The sequence below is a fragment of the Poecile atricapillus genome, chromosome 1 (genome assembly GCF_030490865.1).
Source record: "Poecile atricapillus isolate bPoeAtr1 chromosome 1, bPoeAtr1.hap1, whole genome shotgun sequence".
In the NCBI taxonomy this organism is placed as follows: domain Eukaryota; kingdom Metazoa; phylum Chordata; class Aves; order Passeriformes; family Paridae; genus Poecile; species Poecile atricapillus.
Window position 1 is genome coordinate 103,011,656 of NC_081249.1, and position 16,353 is coordinate 103,028,008.

General features: G+C 42.7%; 1 protein-coding gene across 1 annotated transcript in view; it reads right to left on the reverse strand.

The window, feature by feature from the left end:
• APP (amyloid beta precursor protein) overlaps nucleotides 1-15,923 on the reverse strand; it is a 256,250-nt gene extending 240,327 nt beyond the window's left edge. Inside the window, exon 1 of the mRNA XM_058835905.1 lies at nucleotides 15,716-15,923. Coding sequence (XP_058691888.1) covers nucleotides 15,716-15,772 — 57 coding nt within the window. The 5' untranslated portion in view covers nucleotides 15,773-15,923. The remainder of the gene's footprint in view (nucleotides 1-15,715) is intronic.
• Nucleotides 15,924-16,353: the final 430 nt, after the last annotated feature.

The following is a 16,353-nucleotide window of genomic DNA, read 5'->3' on the forward strand; positions in this document are numbered from 1 at the left end:
TCTCGAGAAAAGTTTCAGCCACCCTGGAGGCTTCCCAGGAAGCTGCAGCAGAGCCCACCCCGGCCTGGGCTAAGGAAACAGCCCCACAGGCTCCATCTCCTGCCCGGGGACCGTGGCCAGCCCAGCCCAGCCCAGCCCCTGCCTGGGCCACATGGCCTGGGCAGGGGACGAGAGCCAGCTGGAGTTCTGCTACCTTTCACAGCCAGAAACAAAAAGATAAAGAAACTCCTGGGCCTAGGTCTTAAGGTGGCGTTTACAGGTTGGTCTCACTTTTCAATGGTCAAAACTACTGTCAATTCTCAGAAATGGCCACTTACTGACCAGGAGAAAAAATTCCCATCAGCCTCCAGCAGCCTAAACTTCCTTAGGTGTTTTTCTTTGTTTCTTAAATGCTAATCCATCACATAGGTGAACTGCATTGCCTTCTCAAAGCCTATACTCATTGGTCTGCCATGACTTCCTCAGAAGACAAGGGCATCTGCATACACTTGCTCCTTCCCATTCCAAAAGATCATCTCAAGAGCTAAATTTCATTCAGAGAAAATTTTTTCCTTCTGACACCTCAGAAAAATCATCTGTGTAGGAACTTCACGTGCTTGCACGCAGAGAAAGGAAAACAACAACCTGTGTGAAACACACCCACATGCTATCACAAAGCAAAAATTAAAGCAGGATGGCAAACACCACCCAAGCAGAGGACTCAGAAGAGGTGCTTCTGGAAGAGAACCATCACATGCAGCTGAACCCTGTATCTGGCACTGCAGCTTCAAGGATGAGGACTGGAGGAGGGTGGCAGAGAACAACAAGCAGAGGTGGGGAGCACACTAGTGATGGTGTAGGGGACACAGCAAGCACGAGACTTAATACAAGTCTGTAAGACTTTCCACCATCAAAGCCAATAGGGGACACTTAGGAAGCATCACCTTATCTAGGGATAATTACTGCAAGCAAAGCATGTAATTTTAATTCATCTTTCTCATCGCCTCCCATCATTAACTGGGAAGAGAAAGAAATCCACCTAGAGACATGGGTGTGCCTGCTAAGCATTAATAAAATATTTGCTGTATGCATACCTTCAAGTACAATTGGGCTACATATTTCTAACAGTTTCAGGCAACCAAACCCATTTCCTAATTCAGAATTAGCTCTGCAGATAATTCCAACTACTGAATGTGTCAGTGGAAGGTGCTGGGGATTTATGTAGTACATGGATCTAACAACCCACCTGCAGAAAAACAAATAAACAAAAACTACCACCATTACACAAAAGGATACATTTTTTATTAAAAATAAATCTGTGTGTATACCAAATGTTTCTTCACAGAAGTCATAATATGCATTAGCATGGAAACCAACTACAAAACTAAAAAGTTTACTGAAAATTGAGGGGACACTGAGATGAAGCACTCTTATTCTAAATGACAATCTCTTTCGTTAACACTGCATTTTTATGTCAAAACAAAATTTGATTTTTCCAAGACTGCTGTGGTATGCTCTAAGAGAGTACTTTCCTAAAAAATCCCAGCTGTGTGTTGTGAGTGCCAGTGATCCAGCAACTATGATAAGCATTTCTGAGTACCTAATCAAAACAACATAAGCTGTAGAACTGCATGACTGACATGGTTCTGCAAACACAAATTCATAACCAGTATGCTGCTTTTGAAAGCAGAGCCATTACATGCTCTCCATTTCTTGGCTGCTTGTGAGTTTTCTTTAAAGCTTTATTAAACTCTTACCATTAACTTGTCAACTGTTGCTTTACAAGCCATTTGCCCATTATTGTTCCTTGCAAGAGAATCTAATCTTGCATCCTTAAACCAAATCTAGGCACTGCACCTAACTAACACCCAATACCGTATGTAAACCCGCTAATACCAAAGGCAAAAAGACCAACAGACACTATTCTGGGCACCAAAAAATGGGAGACCCAGTATGGGACACACAAAACCACTCCAAAAAACAAACCAAAAAAACCCAGCCAGAAAAAGAGCCCACCAAAATTTCATAGTTGGTGTTTTTTTATTCAAGAAACTAAGCATCATTTGAGGTCTGAGACAATAAATAACAGAGGGAAGAGAAAGTTTCTAAGCAGACTAAAACAGCACAAATCTATACAATTGTATTTTAAAACATATGCAGATTTTTAGTTTAACTCTCCTTAGTTTAACTCCTATTTCACTTCTACATTCTTTTAATCTTCTGGCCTTGATACTCCCTTACTGACTAAAATGAAACCTTCTCAGAAAGACCTACCTGGGTAGTCAGAATTCCCCCTGTGCAATTAGTAACACCCACCTCCTCCCCACCTACAATTTAAACAGTCTCTTAAATAACACAGAAACAACAGACATTATTTTAAAGGAAGCTGTGACCTCCCCACTTACATACAGGAAAAGGTAAAATTCATACATAGCACAGCCTCTCCTAAAGGCTTCAGGGGCCACATCCCAAGGAGGTGGGCAGGCCACTACTGCCTGCATGCCCTTCTTACCTCAGGTGCGCTTTCACCTTTCAAAGCACAAGCAGAACAACAATGGGGACATGGCACACTAAATTCAAAGCCTATGTTTTTGACACCATACCAATTTAGATGCCATTAAGTGATTTGGCTGCATAGGTCTGAAAATGTTGAGACATTTTCCAGTGGAATTTTTATATGCTTTTTATCATATGTAATTGAAGTCATGGGAACAGTTGACTCAACATACTCCCCCTTTCTTTTCTGAATACTTTGACTCAAAAAAACCACATCAGTTCCAGATTTCTGTACCACCTGGCTTAGGAAGAAAACTTGGTATCATATGACAAATACTGTTCATCAAAATAAAGCCAAAGGATGAATCTACAATGTACACATTACCAAAATCTATAGGGTTTTTAACTTGGACATGCTAAACCACGTAAAGAATAATTTGCAATTAACAGGCTTTCTCTCTATTCTTCCCCTTGATTCTTACTAGTGTAAGCTAGTGGTTAAGAGAACCACTAGCTTTCCAAAAACACTCAGTAGGTTGTCTATTGCCTTTTCCCTCAACTCAGGGAAACTATTCAAGTCTGGTTCTTACAACACCTGCCACAGAGCAGCAAGTAAAATCATCCATTTTCCTACTGAAGATCACCTTTAGACAGACCAGCAACTTGGCTGCTGACACAATCAAAAGCAGTCTTAGAGCTAGGAAACCAGTGATACAACGCTCCTCAAAGTAAGATGACTAGGGTGAGAAGTGGGGGTGGGAGTGGTGTTGACGGGTGTTGTTGATTTTTTTCCTAAATGAACCTCATATTGTATTGTTGCCCCTGGAATAAGAATTAAAAGTGTTAGAACAAGATAAAAGAAGATGAAAATCAAAAAAGACAACATTGAATGAAAACAAATCTCACAAGATTCATAAGAGTTTACTGATTGCACAGTGAGAACAGGATTTTTCATTGGTGTACAAGACACCCACAAGCCCCTCTGGACCTGGTGCGATGAATCCTGGCAACCCATCAGCCCAGACAGGCAGGAGAATCTCAGGGGAGCAGCACCACAACCACAGAATTTGGCAAGGGGACAGAGTTCCTGCAAGGTCCCCCCACCCCCACTTCCGCAAAGGGCAAAATAAAGGCAAGAATTCAAAGAAAATCTTGAAGACTCTGGACAAGCATAATACAAAGAAAACAAATGATACTCCGATGGAGTGGTGTTGACACCCACAATTACTTCAGTTTTCTTTCAGCCCCTGGACAAGCTCATACCTTGTCAGAAGCCTAGTTCTAGAGAAAGCTGATGGCAGCCAAGGCAATGGTATTATACCAAAATTTAACTTGCAGATTTATCTGGAACTATTCTCTGGAATTAAAAAGCAATAAGTAAGGGATAAACAAAGCCTGTGCTCTAACTTAAACACAGTATTCCTCAAAGGCTCCTGTAGCCTTGTATACAAGCCTCAGCTGTCACAGGGACACAGAAGCTATTACTCCTAACCACATTATTTAGTGATCTGCCTCACAAGGGTTTCTTTCTCTGCAGACTCAGTCATCTAAAAATGAGAAGATATGAAAATGCATTAAGTACTCCTTATCTGTTCACATGAACCAATTTCTTAAAAACTGTTTCTTTCCTTCTGGAAAATTTCTGTTTTGAAGAGCCAAGGAGCGGGGCTGAATGCATGCAGCAAAGACAACCATAAACAGATACAATGCAAACTTCTCAGCACTACCCAACAGCATCCAGGATCTTTAGTTTTTTACCAGTCCTGCTGAAACAAAATTTTTGAAAGGGTTAAAAAAAAATTTATCATTTATTTTTTGTCACAATTTAACACCAAGAAGAAACACTTTCCAACTGTCTCCTTTATTAGTTCTGTAAATATTACTGCATTTTTATCTGTGAAATCCCAAACTACAATAACCAATTTTTCAAAGAAAACACTTGCTTCACAACAGGCTTAAAAAAGAATTAAAATCAAGTTTAAGACTTAATTATGTTTTGACAGCATCAAATCTCGTATCCTGAAATCAACAACAAAATAATTTATGCTGTATTTGCAACCAGTCTTATTGTCTACCAAATATGGTATGATCAGACACCACAGTATTCCTCTCAGGGTATGTGGTTAAAGCACTTGGAGTCTTGGGAGTACCAGATGCAAACAGAATTCAAATCCCACAATTAGAACAGAAAAATCTGACCTAACTTCTTCCACATTACAGGTCATTATTCGATCTCTCCTGTTTGCAATAATGAAGCCATCTTTTACCTCCTCAGAAAATTAGTTCTGCAGTCCTCGTATCTGAAGGCAAAAAAAAATACAACTACCTTCTCAGATTGCCCCAAGGCTGTACAGCCAGAAACATGTCCCAGTCTCCCATCTGCAAAGCCTTCCAGACAGGATATTTGGCATGCCTTTCCTTGCCTGGTATTTATTCTTTGAGGAGGCAAATAAGGCACTTTTCAGCCTTCATTTTGATAAAGTAGCTTGTTCTTCTTACCTGGTTTTACATTCAGAGTTGGAATTCATTTTTTTGTTTTTAAATGACTTCTATCCATCAGACACCAACTGCTGCCCCAGATTCCTCTTCCCTACACCCTTCTCAGAGAAGATGGCCTACTCTCAAAATAGGCTCCAGGCCCCAAAATCCCTCTTAAAAAGGAGGCAATCACTTGACTGATTATCAGAGTCAGTGTGCAAACACCAGTTTTACAGCAACAACAGAAAACTCAAGGTTTCCATCTGTTATTAGATACATATTATATTATTGGCTTTTCGCAAATATGAAAATCAATACTACATGTATAATGTTGGAAAATTTTGCTGTATTAATATAGTTCCTTTTATTTCTGCTATTGATGAAACTTAGAGATAGTAGTGGAATACATATGTATTTCTTAGGCTGTAGCATAGTATTAAAATAGATTGCTTTTGTTCATATAACCCAGAGAATGAAAAGAGAGTCAGGAAACCACCCCTGCACTCTTAAGATTATCTTATCCAGATGAAGACAGCGGTGACTGGAGGTCCAAGAGAGGAATTTACTGAACCTCTCTTATGGAGGAGTGTGAGACTGCAAGGAGCCATAAGAAAGATTGATCTGCTGGGGTGGGGGAGTTGAAACTAAACAGAGGAACATCTATATTTAAGAGGAATGTTTGAATTATGCATAAGAATCTATGAATATGCAAGAGATTGGTGTTTTTAAGGGACAATCCTTTGTTAGTAAGGCAGTGCTCTTGACTGAATGCTGAGGCACCCAGACATGCTCATTTTGCTTTATTTCTGTCTCACAATTGTCTTTTCATTAAAATTTTTAAATTTTACCGAAAAGGTGAACTTCATTTTCCACACATTGATTACTGTTGAGGCTCACAAGTAAACAGCACTATATGTCATATCTTCTCTCCCTGCTTGTAAAAGAAGTAAATAACAGTTTTTTGTTACTTTGAAGTTTTCTGTTACTTGACAGATTAAAACTTTCTTCCTCTTATCAGTTAAGAGATACAATTTCCTTAAAACACATTATGAACATTTATGCTTGCACTGATATTCAAGCATGTCCAGTGTCACTCAAATCAAAGAGGATGCTTCAGATGAGACAAGCAACCTATGCCAGTCCAAATTTTTACAACCTGAGCCTTGACCTTCAGTATTTTTGCTATTACCCATGGCAGTTCTGTAAACAGTTTAGCATTTGTATTATAGGTATTGTCTCCGTTTTGGAGAATGAGTTGGAATGAGCATTTCCTCTATGGAGAAAGGACTTCAATAACTCCCTTTTCTTCTGACAATGAGAGAAACAGATATCAAGGGATGAAAGTGAAAAAAAAGTAACACTGTTAATTAACAAAACAAGATACCCACAAAGCACAGGAAAAAAAAAATTTTGAACCTTACATTCCACCCCCACCTCGCCACATGGCCAGGAGGTGGTGGCTGCCCTTCTTCGTCTCTGACAAGGGAGGAGAAGGGAGTTCATGCAGCAGCTGGGAACCTGTCAGATTTCTGGCACGGGTTTTCTCCTTGCAGCAGGTGAAGTTGGTGGAGTTTAATGTCCTTTCTTGTGTTCATTCAGTTCCTCAGAGGTCTTGGGTTTGGGGCAGTCCCCCCACCGGCTCCCCAGAGGGGCCGGAAATAAAAACAAGGCAAGTGGAAAACTGTTCAAGGAAAAAAACCAAACAAAACGAAACAAACAAACAGACAAACAAACAAACAAAAAAAAAAAAGCAAAAACAAAAAAAACACCACGCTGAGAGGATTTCCCAGTACTGCCCCCAAGCTGTGTCTGGAGCACGCTGGAGAGAGACTGAACAGAGCCTGTGCCTGGTGTTCCTAGGCTCCGGCCCCACCCCCTGGTTCATCTTAAAGATGCCACAGACATTTCTGGGCATAAAGCAGATCATTAAGGAATAAAGTGTCATCATAAAATCATCCCAAGACAGCTATGAATTAATTTAAAGGTGTTTGACAAAGCCAAAGTCTCATTTGACTATGTTTTCAGAAATAGTCTAGACTGATTTCTAACTAAAATGTTCTGATTTAATTTTACCCTGCTATTCATCTGCAATTACACTTTTCTCTCGAGGCTCAGCTATCCACTGGATTTTGTTGCTTCAGAAAAGCATCAGTTTCTCTGACCAAATGAACACCTCCTGAACTGGATCAGGTACGTTATGAAGACAGCCAAGGAGAGCCAGCAATCCTCCTTCCTTCATGGCACAGCAGGAACGGCATCTGCCTCTCTCCCACCCACCAATCTCATCTTGGCCATTCACCAAATAAAATCCATGCAGGCAAGTGCTAACTTTTGTCAAAAATACTGCTTCAGCCTGGATTCCAGCAGGAGGCTGTCAGAGAAAGGTGAGTCACTCCACCTCCACAGCTCAGAGATGTGACCACGACTAGGAAGAACACTCTGCACAGGGAAAAGGAGAACCTAATTTTTCAGACACTATGGCTGGCAGGAAAAAGGAAAAAAAATCCTGACAGCTTATATTACCACTATGAGAACAAAAGAAAACAATACCAAAGTAGAAAGGAATCTAAACAAAAGTGAAACAAACTGCTAATGTTTAAGTCTCTTCAGAAGACTTCACAATTCTCTCACTCTTATGTTTGTGTTTCTGGGCCTCTTATTCAGTCTTTCAGGCTTTCCAATTCCCCTCCTTACCCTACTGCATAAAATTTAAATACTAAATTTTAATTTGGGGGAGTTTTTTGATTCATTTTGGTTTGTCTTTTTTTAAAATGACATAGAGCTGACATTCTCATGATGAATCTGGATGTTGGGATTATAGACAAACTGTCATCTGCAAATTGCTAGCAATCAAGTACTATGAGAAAAGCAACACTGAAAGAAAGTCAATTTGGAGTTCCAAAATTCTTGCTTTAAAAGCTTGTTCTTAAACAACTTCAGCATCATCATCCTTTTAAGACGTAATGGAACTGAGGACAGAACTGGCAAAAGAAAACAATTAAATTGGGATGCTGCAAAATGAGCCATTAAAAGCAATTTTATTCTACTTCATAATTAAGAAAACTGGGCAGAGGACAGACAAGGCACACAGTAACAGAGCTGCAAAAGAGTAGAAAACAAACTTCAAAACAACCCAACAGCTTAAAGCATGTGACAGGTCTAGATGCTCACTAATACTATTCATGAACAAACCCCATATATTTCCATACAGGAAGCATTCAACAATTAGACAACAATCAATCAACATTCAGTACATTTAAATGTACAGCATCTTTAAAGAAAAACAAAAGAAAACACCCAAAATAATGAATGCTCTTTTTATTGCATTGCATTTTCTTCCCTTCCTCAGTCTACCTTCCCCTAATAATGTCATATTTTCCACTGTTTGTATAAACAAATATGCACACATTATATCCGATGTATACTAAAGAAATGTTTTTCCAAGGGGGAAAAAAGTAATTAGAAGCCATGACTTAGTTCATGAGAAGCTTTAAAAACTAACTACTATGAAATGAAATCTTTAGCAACAATACTTAAAAAAAATCTACCTACAGACCCTTTTTTTACAGGTAAGGCACAGAGATCAAATAGCTTGTAGTTACATTTGAATGATGAGAAAGCAGAATGCAATAATTCCATCAGTTCAGGACTCTACATTTCAGATCTAAAACTGAAGGTACAAATAAATTTACATAACTAAGCATAGACAAGAGAATAAGTTAGCCATTAGTCATTTGTCACAAAACTGTATTATGGGATCTGACCAAGGGAAAAATTTCACCCCTTTCCAGTGACCATGATTTAGACAAAATCAATTTTACAGGGTTAAATCTTCAGAATGAGCAATCTCTACTTAAAAATTGTGCTGATAAGGTAAGAGAAGGTTTGCTGCAGGCACAAAGACAATGTGATAGTGCGACAAGGAGATTGGAAACAACTCCAGAATCCTGCCCCATCTCTATGTTTTTTGTGTATGTCCATTGGACACTAATTCTAGTTGGAGGTAGATGAGGTTGCAATTTTCACTTTCACCACAAGTTAATGGTATACCTCAACTCTAGTAGAATCAATTAACTGTATTACTTAAATTTAAGCTGTATACATGTAAACTTCTGTTTCATAGTCTCAGAAACCTCTAAGTCCAGTATTAATACAGTTCCACAAAATACAGGGAATTTCCCAACCTCCTCCCATCTTGCACATCTATTAAACATGTGCTTTCTTTGATTAATTATAATTCCAAACAGATTTTGTAAATCGCACAAATTGTCACACTGGATCACTGTGATAGCCTGCTCTGAAAAGGAACCACTTTTAAATGTTTTTACTAACAGGCACAACCAGTTGTCCCATTCCTGTCATGTTACCTGCTGGGCTTGAGTAGGTAAACTCTGCTCTGGGGAAATATGAGACCAGATGAAGAACAGACAATTCCTATCTGGATTAGCTCCAAACGGTCAGTGGGAACTGAGTGGAGTCATCCTGAATGCACTTCCGTGGAGATTTCTGACTTTTTGCAGTGACTTAGGCACTAGGTTTTAACAACCAGACACTCAAGGGGTGATATATGAAAAGACTTTCATGCCCTGCTACAAGTCACCAGAGGGAAGAAAAGGAGCCAACACCTTAATTAAATGTTATTGCACAAATTTCAGTAAATGTGGTTTTGGAGGTTGCTCTCTTCCCAGAGAAGCTGCCTGCTCTTTTAGATGGGCTAGCCCAACTGCTTGTGGTCAGCTTCTGACTCAGGTATCTGAAATGTTTGCCAGAAGACGACCACCTACCAAAAAACATATAGCTCATTCCTTTCAGCACAGCACAGACTGCAAAACCATCCTAGAGAGGGGTCACAGAGCACTAACAAGTGGTGGCCATTGGAGAAGCAGCTCTTTGCAGCAAGCTCCTGAGTGAGCTCAGTTGCCAACCAGTGGTTAACTACTGTCTGGAAAGAGCAGTTAGACTGCAAAATCACAAAGCACCCTGGGTCATGTGCTCCTCTGTTTAAAGCTTGGTTGTCCCATGGTCCACGGAATGCCAGCACTTGGCCAGAAGCGTTACTTTATTTTATTTATACTTACTTACTTACTTACTATACTTACTTACCCTTTAATATTCAATCCCTGTGAGAGGATTAAGTCCTCCTGAACTTGCTGGGAGGACTATCAAGAAAACAAAGCCAGAAGTCATGCTCCCCAGATGAAGAAGTCAGAGCACTCTGACAAAGTTGTTACACTGGGAGCTCCAGTAAAGAAACCAGCAACATCCACACCTACTGCTCAGTCTTGTTTCTGTGAATCAATGCAGGGCAAGAAACCTGCAGCACACAACCATGGAACAGTGATGTCCTTACTGTCAGTAGCTGGTGTACGGTTTTCTACCCTTCTAAAAAACATCACTTACTTGAACATCTTTACTTTCTCACTCCAAGGTGTGCTTGTCACCTGGAAAGCATGTTCTGCGAGCCACTGCACTGATTACAACCTTAGAGTATACTGCCCCTTACCCTAATTTCCATCATGTGAAATTTTTGGTTTGTAATGACTTGAAACATTGTTCTGCTAAAAAGGGCAGAATCAAAACAGTCCTATATCCTCCATACAGGAAGGAGCTTGAGGTGTGGCATTCATATATATATATATATATATATGTATGTATGTATGTGTGTATATTTGTATACATACGCAAACATACTAATTTGCTGTAATTCAAATTGATCTTCTTGAATGTGATCATTTTCCACATCTATTTTGTTTCTCTTTTGTTCTATGAGTAAATTCTCACATGGAAAGATAAATATTTTTAGCAACCGAAGGCATCTAGAGAGCTTTGGAATCTACATCAAGATTTAATAATCAGGTAGCTTTCTAATGTTTTTTTGGTCCAAATGAAGAAAAAGCCCCTAGATTTCAGAACCAAGATCACATTACAATCAAGGGCAGAAAAGTGACTTATTTAGGGCTCAAGAATCAAAGCCATACAGCCATTACCAGCTGATATTCTCAGCTGGCAGGTATCTCCAAAGAGGACGGAAAATAATTTTTCAAAACAAAACCTCAGCTATAGGTTGAAGGAGAGTTAAGGGAAGGCAGGCAGACTCCAGATCAGGTTGTGAGAATGAGGACTCATCAGACTGCATTCAGCTTTAAACAAAAAAGAGGTCTGAGTGAAAGTTTAACTTATCTTAAGAGTCCTTTGACTCCTAATTATCCCAGGCTCAAGCCTGCTATCAACATTGCTCCAGCCATTCCTCAGTCTGGCAGCAACTGTTGTAAACTCTCATTACTGGAGCATGTTCTAAGAGCTAGCCAAGCTTACATAAAGGTCTTTGTTCAGTACTTTTTCAATTTGCTCTACTTTTAACCTTCTTATACCACAGGAATTTTTTTTAAATCCCCAGAATTTAAATCCAGTAAAACACAGCTCTAGACTTATTTGTTAAAATCACACCAGACATCTCACCTAACCACGTCAATGAACCTATTACAATATATAAATCCAGTCACATTTTTATCAGCAGTAGTCTTCATCTCTTCATTGCCTTGAGGTATATATATTTGTCTGCTGGGATAATACACTCTATGGACTAATAAGATACAGATGTACACATATAGTAATGTTAAATGTAATACTTTATATATGCAAGTATGTTCAGGGGTTAAATATATTCGCATACATTATCTTGATACATAAGATTTATGATGTTTTAATGAGTTATGTGTATGCATACATGCGTAAACATATACGTGGACATTTGTCAAATTTTTATTTATTAAACCAAAACACAATTTTTTCAACTTCTGGTTATTGCATACCTGTTTTGGAAGGTGTCAAAATGACATCATTCAGAGTATTCAGGACTAAGGATGTCTATTAAGCCTAGAGAATTCCAACACAAGTGAACCAACCAACCAGTGGATGGCACAGGCTACCCAGAGAGGTGGCACAGGCTCTGTCCTTAGGGCTCCATTTTCAAGACAAAAATGCAGAAAGCCCCATGCAGCCTGCTCTCCTTTGAGCACAGGGTCAGACCAGAGGCCTCCTTCAGGTGAAGGTATCTATCAATTTCTTGACCAAGCCTCCACACCCAACAGCTTGTGTTAATTATTTTACTGAGTCACTAAAAATAATTATTCTACTCCGAGAAACAGCTGTCATTTTGTCAAGGAATTAGATGAAGTTACTACACTCTTCTGCTATTTTGCTAATCCATGTTTTGGAAAAAAACTACTCATTAAAAGAAATTGTCATCCCTTTTCTTCACAAAACTTATAAATCAAACTGTTTATTATCCTTCACAGTTTATTAAACACATGCAAAGAGCAAGTCATGAAGAGCCAAAGTAGATCTATGCTTCTTGTGGGTTTGCCCTATAATTCAGCACCAATCAATTAAAAATGGGTAAGGAAGATGGTTTACATCTGTCACACAAACAGCTCATGGGGAAAAAAATAAAATTTAAAAACATGAAGATCTTGTCAGCATCCTCAAGTTTTCATAGATGTTTTGTAAAGAAGTACAGCAGTTAATCGTATTTTTTCCACAGAAAAACCATCTGAAGATCATGCAAGTCTCAAAATTGTCTATAAATCATTAATCAAACAAAAGACACGTGGGAAAGCAAAGGAGAAGCATCTTTTCTTCATTTGTTCACCTGACTGCCAAGGATACTGATGATCCCAGAGAGCCAGCCTTATGTACCCACTAAGCCACCCACCCCATGTCAGCATCTTAAATAAAAGTGCAAAAGGGATCCTGCAAGAAATGCAAACCTTTGCCAGGGAAATCTGGGAACAGAATCGACAAAAAGAGGAATAGAAAGTCTGTAATAGAAGCAAAATAAAGACTTTGCTCCCCCTTCCACATTGAAATGTCATTTCTTGAAATATCTACTAGGAAACTAAATACTGAAGAAACAAATATTTGGGGCCTTCTACTAAAAAATAAACAAAAAATGCCAAAATAACAAAAATAAGAACTTATAAAACACTATATTACCCAGTTCAAAGAAAAACACTGTCAAGAAACATCCTTTTTGTCTTTTTTCTGTGGTACAGCTTATGAGATAGCTCAACAATTTAATTTCAGCCAAGTGGCAAGGGAGCTTTGCTTAAAAACAGGCAGCTAGAGCCCAGAGCAAAATAGGCATGGCAGAAATCTGTGTGCTAACAAGAGGAAATTATTTGTAAACTAGGACCATTCAGTTAGATAGTTACTGTCTGTTGCATTTATCTACTAAAACCAGACAATTACTGAAAAAGATTAAATGCAAAAATAGCTACTGCAGAATATGGCAGTTTCACAAATCATGACAACTCTCCAAAGGATTTCCTAACTACAGTGAGTATGATTCACATGAAGGTCAGAAATTACCATGCTAAGCAACCATGGCATCACCAGGACATCATTACAGAATATTTCCTTTCAAGATGCTAATTTGCTAATAATAATCTACCTGTAATTTTAGAAAGGAATTCTTCACGTGTAAAATAGAATTTGTTTTGCTCATGCTTTTTCTCCTCCTTACAACATTTCCAAAAGTACACTACAAAGCAAAGTACAGATTCTTTGCTGCTTTCCAGAAAATATATGTCAAAATGGCAGGAAAAACATTTTATTTCATAAAACAGATCTACAGAAAATCTAATTCAAACACCAAAACCTCACCATTTAGCATAAAAAGATAGTTCCAGAGCAGAATATGCATACACATGATTTCTATTATGAAATATTTTAGTGCTATAAAAACAAGCGGCTTGCTCAAAACATCAACCTTACAGAATCAAGACTGATACACACCTTATCACAAGACCACCAGATGTTAAAACCTACTTCACCATCAAACATAAGGAAAAGGGATAAATGCCAAGCCTCAAACATTCACATGGAATGATAGAAGGCAGGAAGCTTCTGCAGAAACGTCACTGCCCGTTTCAGTAAATGTTTCCAGGCAGATGTCTCTCAAAATTCTGGCCATCACTAAGGCAGATACGATCACAGAGGTCTCTGAGCATAGATGTTCAGTCCTCTTGAACAATTCTGGTGCAAAATTCAACCCTCCTTTCTTCCAGCACCTTTGCAGTGGCAACACCTACACACCTATCAGTAAAGCCTGGGCTACAAGGACCCAAAAGAAAAGCCCATCCTTCTGTGGTCTATCCTAAAGCATGGTCTCAATCATAAAATCTCATTTTTTACTTAACTACATACTCAAGGCAGACATTTCCTTCTACTACATTCAGACAAATGGTTGCAATATGCTACTAAAACCCCAACGAGTCCTATAACGGGAAGCTTTAAACATCTGAGCATCTGTAGAACTGCTCAGTTTGATACATCCTGCTCAATGTTGGCAAGATCATGCCTCAAAGCAAGTGCCTGTGGCTGGCAGCCCTGGCTGCAGGGACGGAGTGCTGGTATGAAACTGTATATCTTCTCTTATTAATGGGGTACTGAGGTCCCTCCCGGGAAGGTCACCTGAGCCACAGACCTGCGTCCCCATGCCGTGTGGGGAAGGACGACCGCGAGCATCTGTCTCTACTATCAGGCTAAATACTGTCATCCACCTCAGTCCCACCCAGCCCTTGACACTCCCGGGAGAAGGCAGAATTGACACAGGAGGAGATCAGAAGCCGAAGTCTTCAGGCCGAAGTATGGCAAGCAGGGAGGAAAGGAGACCAGGAGGTGACTCACCCCTCCCACACCTTCTTTTTTGAGACCTGGCGGCGGGGGGGGTTGAACCCAGCCGTGCCAACTCCTCCTCTGGGGTGCAGCTGGCTGACAGCCCACCCCGCAGGGGCTGCGATGCGCGCACACGCCCGGACGGGTGGGCACCGGGGACCCCCATCCCCCGCCCCACCCAGAGGGAGGGACCCGGCAGAGGTGCCGCCCAGCCGGGTCGGGCGGAGCCGCCCCGGGGAAGGAAGGAAAGAGGGCGGGCAGGGGCGGCGGCGGAGGGGCGCGGGCTGCCGGCGCCTCCTCTCTGCTGCACTGCAGAGGCGCCATCTTCCCGCGCCTCCGCGCCGCCGGCCGCGGGGGGCTCGGGCCGGCCCCGACCACCACCCACGGGTCACCGCCTTCCCGCGGGGCCACTGCACCAGCCGGCGGGGAGCTCTGGCCGCCGCCCCGCACACCTGCGCCACCCCCGCCCGCAGCCCTGCCCCCCCCTTATGTGGGAATACCGCTGGCTCTGCAGCTCGACTTCGCTTCCCTCCCGGGGGGACGCCCCGGCATCCCCCGCTCGCAGCCTGGCTGCCAGCCCCTAGCCCCCACCCCACCGGGAGATGCCACAGGGCCACCTGCCTGCGGCGTGCCTACTCGTGAGTCGAGTTTCCCTTCCCAAGCCCCCAGCGGAGCCAGCCCCAAGGTGGAGCCGGCGCCCCTGCCATACCTACGCAGCACTGCCCATGGACCCCTGCCCGCTGCCGCTGCAGGCGGGCGGCGGCCTAAGGTAACGGGGCAGCGCCCCGGCAACCGAACCAGCGCACGGAGCCGGACACGCGCAGCGGGGCCGGCGGAGCCAGCTCCGGGAGCTCCCAGCCCGCTCCCTCCCCGACGCCCCTGCCACCTCCCGGCTCGCCGCTTCTATTGTTCGGCGAAGGGAGAGCGGCGGCAGCTAGGGATGGAACACCTCTGGGAAAGCAAACATCGCCCGCCCGCCGCGGCCAAACCCCCGCCGCGGGGACGGCTGCCGACAGACAAAGCTTCGGAGAAGCGGTAGAGGGTGGCGGGGAAGCCTCCGCCCGCCGCTTTCTGCCGCGCTTACCTCGAGAGCCCGGGCGGCGCCGGTGGCAAGCAGCAGTACGGCTAAGTGGGGCAGCATCGCGGCGGCCGGGAGCGGGAAGGGAGGGAGGAAGGAAGGAGGGACGCCGTCCGGCGAGACGCGACGAGGTCCGACTGTAAATCCTCGAGGCCGCGCCGCTGCCGAGGAGAACGACTGATCTGCGGCAGCGCCGGGAGCGGCGCGGCGGAGCCGGTCAGCTGATGTCCCGGCCCGCCCCCGAGCAGGCGGTGCTCCCGCCCAGCCTGCGGGGACCCCTGGCGGCGGCGCCTGGGCGCTGCGGCCCTGGCCAGGGGCGAGCCGACCGACCCTTCCCTGCCCTCTGTGGTTCTCAGCAGCCGCTCCCGTTCCCTCCTCGGCCGCTCGCGTACCGCAGATCACCGTCCTCGAAGGCACCGTACTGCCTGTGCACAGCCTGCGTCTGCAGGGACCGCGACGCCTCCATGCGTGGTCCCCCTTTGCTGAGGCACTACATTCAGAAACGCACCCCACATCGCTGCAAGGTGCTACAAAAACACGCAGATCTAAAAGTGTTGTGTGATTTATAGGCTATTTAACACATTCTGCATTTCCTGGCAAGGTTGCACACCAGCCCGGGATCGCCCGTTCCCTTCGAGCTGGAG